The 6,146-nt window shown below is 41.1% G+C and overlaps 1 protein-coding gene across 1 annotated transcript in view; it reads left to right on the top strand.

Moving 5' to 3' along the window:
- Spidr (scaffold protein involved in DNA repair) overlaps positions 1 to 6,146 on the top strand; it is a 219,811-nt gene that overhangs the window by 196,330 nt on the left and 17,335 nt on the right. Inside the window, exons 13-14 of the mRNA XM_021209189.2 lie at positions 1,119 to 1,262; positions 1,352 to 1,411. Coding sequence (XP_021064848.1) covers positions 1,119 to 1,262; positions 1,352 to 1,411 — 204 coding nt within the window. The remainder of the gene's footprint in view (positions 1 to 1,118; positions 1,263 to 1,351; positions 1,412 to 6,146) is intronic.

Raw genomic sequence — 6,146 nt, 5'->3', positions numbered from 1 at the left:
ATTAGTGATCAAGGGTGGGGAGACCCCTTGTGGGTGGGACCATCTCTGGGCTGGTAGTCTTGGATTCTATAAGAAAGCAGGCTGAGCAAGCCAGGGGAGGCAAGCCAGTAAACAACATCCCTCCATGGCCTCTGCATCAGCTCCTGCTTTCTGACCTGCTTGAGTTCCAGTCCTGAATCTTTTGGTGATCACAGCAGTATGGAAATAAACCCTTTCCTCCCCAACTTGCTTCTTGGTCATGATGTTGTGCAGGAATAGAAACCCTGACTAAGACAGGCCCTGACAGAGCCTCTCAGGGGACAGCAATATCAGGCTTGTGCCAGCAAATACTTGTTGGCATCCACAATAGTGTCTGGAATTGACGATTGTATGTGGGATGGATCCCCAAGTAGGGCAGTCTCTGGATGGTCTTTCCTTCAGTCTCTGCTCCACATTTTGTCTCTGTAACTCCCTCCATGGGTATTTTGTTCCCCCTTTTAGGAAGGATCAAAGTATCCACACTTTGGTCTTCCTTCTTCTTGAGTTTCATGTAGTTTGTGAATTGTATCTTGGGTATTCTGAGTTTCAGGGCTAATATCCACTTATCAGTGAGTGCATATCATGTGTGTCCTTTTGTGATTGGGTTACCTCACTCAGGATGACATCCTCTAGATCTATCCATTTCCCTAAGAATTTTATAAATTCAATGTTCTAAAATGAAATCTTAAATCTACACAAAGTATTCTTAGGCTTAGTCTCCCAGATGCACAAACTAACCCATTTCTTATCTAGCCTTCCCTTGGGAATATACATCCAAAAGCAAATTGTGTGGGTGTGTCCATGCATGTGTCTTCACTCCAGTTTCCGGAATTAAAGCTAAGGTCTCCTTCCTACTGGGTAAGTGTTACCACTGAGTTATATAGGTCTCACTAAATGGAGCAGGCTGGCCATGAAATCTTTGTGTAGCCCAGGTATGCCTTGAAGTTGTCATCCTTGTGTTTTTCCCTCCCAAGCTGAAATCACAGGCCTGCACCATCAAGCCAAGCATAATCAAGTGTATACTAAAGAACTTATGTTAATAATATTTTTCAGTCTTTTAAAAGACATTCTCACTCTGCAGTTTCCTTTATGTTAAACAGACAAAGACTTATCTGCCTCCTCCTATCTTCTGTTATATCTTCTCTGCACATCCAACTCTGGGACAAATTGATGCAATTGAAGGAGACCACATTTCCAAGCTTTACCAGCCTCCCGTTGTCCGCTCCTTAAAAGAAATCCTCCAGGTAATAGCTGTTTCTAACAAGTTCTTTAAATACTTTTATTGCTTCTATATGCTTTGTGTGATATGTTCAGTCTTTCTATGTCTTTCCAGACTAATGAGCACAGTACACGTTGCAGCTTCTATGCCAGAGTGATTTATCAAAGACCACAGGTAATATCTCTGTCTCTTTGTCAGCCTGTCTGTCTCCCCTACCCCTCTCTCTATCCTATGGAAAATCTATTGGAAATTAGGATGACATAATAAAAAAGTGTCTCTAAAATCTAGATTAACCCATAATTTACTCTCCTAGTTTGGAGTGATCCTTTTCTGTGTAAGCCATATGGAGCTCTTTTGGGGTTTGTTGTTGCTATTGTGTTTAATTTTGGTTTCTTTTAGAGTTGTTTCTATTGTAGAGCTATTGGAGATGTTGTTTGTTTGTTGTTTGTTTGTTTTGTATTTCTCTAATTCATGGTCAAAAAGCTATAGAAGTACCCAAAAAATGTTTCTTAATTTCTAATTGCGTTAATAGAGGGTTGCACATATATAAATAAAATTCAAATTGTATCATCATACAAACATGGTATATTAGCTTCTTCCTCAGCTATAATAGAAGACAGACAGTTTTTTTTTGTTTGTTCCTTTGTTTTTGTTTTGTTTTGTTTGAGACAGGGTTTCTCTGTGTGACCTGGAACTCACCTTGTAGACTAGGCTGGCCTTGAATTGTGATTGATCACAAGTGCCTCTGCCTCCCAAGTGCTGCGACTAAAAGCATGCATCACTAACTTCCAGTTCCTTTAAAGAGCCAGATTGTTAGTATGCTATGGTTATTGGATAATGCAGTTTCTGTAAAAATTAGTTGGTGTTAGTGTTCAATGAAAGAAGACATATTAACATTCATAAATGAGTAAACAGATTTAAAAAAAAAAGAAAAGAAAAGAAAGAAAAGCAGTTCCTCTAAATCTAAAGCGGAGGGAGGCTGCCTCTGTGTTTTACACGAGTCCACAGAACACCTGGTGTATGATGACACCCTGAGCATCGAGACTTCCTGTTACTCCACATTCTAGGCGCAGGACTCTGCAGACCAGTGGTGGCACAAATGCCAGTTGCCCTTCAGGGAGAATCTGTAGCTCAGAGGCTGAGAGTGAGAAGGACAGGGTCAAATGTCAGTAGCGGATGGAGGGAAACAGAGTGGCAGAAGAAGACATGTTGAGTCCTCCACCTGGCGACCTCGGAGGGCTGGGTAGGCACGCTGACAGCCTTATATGTAATAAGCAGATTCCAAAACATGCAAGGGTAACCAGCTTGGCTTTCAGTGGGGTGTGGGTGGGGTGTCTGATGGCCTTATGTCTAGGAACAAGTTGGGAACCCAGAACTACCGTCCATGTTCGAATACTTTTTCTAAGTTACCTGTAGCTATAAGAATTCCTTAACAGATTTTATGTTTTTGAATAGCTTGGGGTATATATAAAATCAAGGATAAGGTAAAAATTTTCCCATAAATGTACTTCTTCATAGATATATAGTCCCCTGTTATTATCGTCTCCCACCACTGACAAGGTCACCTAGAGTTCCTAGTTAATGACACTTATTCTCCATTATAATTTGAGGCAGAATCATTACTCTACCATACAAGTCCTCTGTGCTCTGCCTGTTCATCCCTTCCTCCTGCAGACCCTTTAGCAGACAGTAAAACCCCCAGTGACAGCACGTTCTAATCATAGAGTACACACCATTCTGAGATTATTTTTTTCTTTCCACAACAAACATTTAGACACCCATGTCTCCTCAGTGACTTGAAAGCTCATTTCCTGTAACACTCGGTAATAAGTATCCTGCTATCTAGATATATCAAAGTTCATTTATCTGCTTACCTACTATGATGGTCAGTATTGATCACCAACCTGACAGAATCAAAAGTCACCTAGGAGACAAACCTTTGAACATGTTTGAGGGAGTTTCTAGACTAGGTCAAAGTAAGTGGGAAAAGGTTAAATTAGAGAAGTACCTCCCTTGGGCTGCATCTCTCCAGAGTCAGCCTACAAAGCAGATGAAGGTCACTAAAGCTGTGCTCCAAGTGGGTGGGTTCAGTTCTAACCAAGCAGCACAACTCAACATCATTGTCCATGCAGTTCTTGGTTTGTAGGAGCCCTCACAGGCTCAGGGCCATCTGTAAAGCAAATGCATGTGATTCAGTCTCTCTCCGAAGTCTTTAGTAGTTTTCACACTGCACAGAAGTGTAAGTGAGGCACCTCTTCTGATACTCAGGCAGCCTCTTAACTGTGAGTCCCTATAACATACAAAGTAAGTTGCACACTTCCTAGCTATTGGATATTGCTAGGGGTTTTTTTTTCTTATAAAAATACTCTTTTGCAGGAGGTTTTGTGTGTGTGTGTGAGAGAGAGAGAGAGAGAGAGAGANANANANANANANANANANANACANACACACACACACACACACACACACACACAAGGTTTCTCTGTGTAGCCCTAGCTGTCCTGGAACTCACTCTCTGTAAACCAGGCTGGCCTGCAGTTTATATCAATCTGCCTGCTTCTCAAGTACTGTGATTAAAAGTGTTCTCCACCACCTCCTGGATATAAAAGATACTCTTAACACCAACTTTGTATATGCCTTAGTACTGGAAATCATTTAATAGTTAATTAAAAGAAAAAGAAGGATCCACGAAAATAGCTTAGCAGGCAGACCTAATAACCTGAGCTCAATTGCTGGACCCACCTGCAGGTGGAAGTAGAGAAACTCCATAAGGTATTATCTGACATCGGCGAGCTATCACACACACACACACACACACACACACACACACACACACTAACAAGAACAATAGCAGCAATAAAATTTAAAATTAAGCAAAGAAAACTAGAAGACGTTGGTCCCTCAGTCATCTGAAACAGAGACATAGCCAGATCTCGGGTATTGAAGAGCATTTTCACTTATTACCCTCTGAGATAGTTGTCAGTTCTTCAAACGTTAGTCTTACAGTCATTTTGGAAATAACCTTCCTATCCAACACATGACCTCACCATGTTGGTTACCATAGCGTCCTTACTTGTCCTTCCAAGCTCCTGGATCAGCATGCGACCATATGGCGTGTTTACAACCGTATCGCATGTTAAGTGGTCACGCACTTTTCACCTGGAGTACTTCCCATTGCTTCTGCTTTGCTACTTTGGGTTTTTAAGAGCATGGGCCAATCACTTAGTATAACGTCTACATTATCTAACCAGTGCAAATTACACATTTTTGACAGAAATGCCACGTGGTAATGCTATGCTTTCATTAAAAGATACACAGCTGATTCCTCCCAGAGCTGTGGTGGCTTCTCAAGTTTTTTTTTTTCATTTTGAAGGTGACTAACAATTATTTCATACTTATTAACTCTTAATCATTTTTTGAAGAGATACTTTGAGACTACATAAATATCCTAACTTTTGTTAAACTTTCATCCACTCATTTTAATATTCATTATGATTCTTGCTGAATTAATTATACTTTGATTGTAGCCAAATGGTGATTTTTAACCTAGCATTTCTTCTGCATTTATTAGGTGTCATCTTGCTACAATTATCTTTTCACTTGTCCATTTAGTTAGGTCACTTAATAACTGACCTACTATGACAAAATGGATTAGTGAATTATTTTCATTTTTATGTATTTATGTAAATTTTTTGCTTGGCTTAGTAAACCAATAGGATTATTGAGGTTGGGATTAGTTATAGAAGTCTATGAGACTCTCCTACAGTCATTGTTTACTGCATACATAACACTGGGGAGGGGCTTTCTGAATCTTCATGTTTTATGAGCTTCCTGAGTCTTATGAACCTCCTTCCACTTTCTAGCAAGGAGTCCCAATTCTGATGAAATGGCTATACAATCCTCTGTTATTCCTATGGCTCTTACAGTCTTTCTGCCTTCTCTTCAATGATAGTCTTTTTCCCTTAGAAGAGTAATATAAATATCTGGGTAGGGATTTTTGTTTTTTTATTTTGGTTTGTTTTTTTTTCTTGCTGAACATTGAGTCATTGTACCACAGCAATAGTCTCTGTTTTCAACAGCTTGACAAGTTATGAGATACAGTAACTATTGGCCATTGAAGGGAGGGAGGGAGGGAAGGAGGGAGGGAGGGAGGGAGGGAGAGTGGGGGAGAGAGAGAGAGAGAGAGAGAGAGAGAACCTCCCTGTCCAACTGACAGTAGTGGTACTGTGTGAGTTTGGGTATATGAGTTAGGAGCCTCTGCTCTCCTGGCTCATCTCTGATGAACACATTGGCCTGGTGAGCCTACACTCCTGCTGTGGATCCCCTCTCTCCATGTGACTTGGAGGAAGGGCTTAGGAATTAAAAGTGAGACAACACAGACATTTTAGGATCCTGCATGGCTCTGTTACAGTTGCACTACCTCGAAGTGGCTGCACTGTGAGTCTCCTCCTTTTTCATTCAGCGGTTTTTATATCATCTGTTACTATTGTTCATTCGGTTTCTCCAGATCTAATCTATCTCTCTAGTCCTTTGAACATATTTATATCTGTGGTAATTTAAATGAATTTCCTCCAAAGGCTCCTATATGTGAATATTTGGTCTCCAGTTGGTGGTCCTGTTTGGAAATTTGTGGAACCTTTAGGAAATAATAGTTTTTCTGGGAGAAGTATGTGACTTGAGTGGGCTGTGGATCCCCCTCTCCATGTGACTTGGAGTGGGCTGTGAGATCCCTCTCTCCATGTGACTTGGAGTAGGCTGTGGATCCCCCTCTCCATGTGACTTGGAGTGGGCTGTGGATTCCCTCTCTCCATGTGACATGGAGTTGGCTGTGAGATCCCCCTCTCCATGTGACTTGGAGTGGGCTGTGGATCCCTCTCTCCATGTGACATGGAGTGGGCTGTGAGATCCC

This window comes from Mus pahari, chromosome 12 (assembly GCF_900095145.1).
Source record: "Mus pahari chromosome 12, PAHARI_EIJ_v1.1, whole genome shotgun sequence".
Classification (NCBI taxonomy): Eukaryota; Metazoa; Chordata; class Mammalia; order Rodentia; family Muridae; genus Mus; species Mus pahari.
Note: the sequence above shows the minus strand (reverse complement) of the source record. Positions and strands in the feature narration are given on the sequence as shown.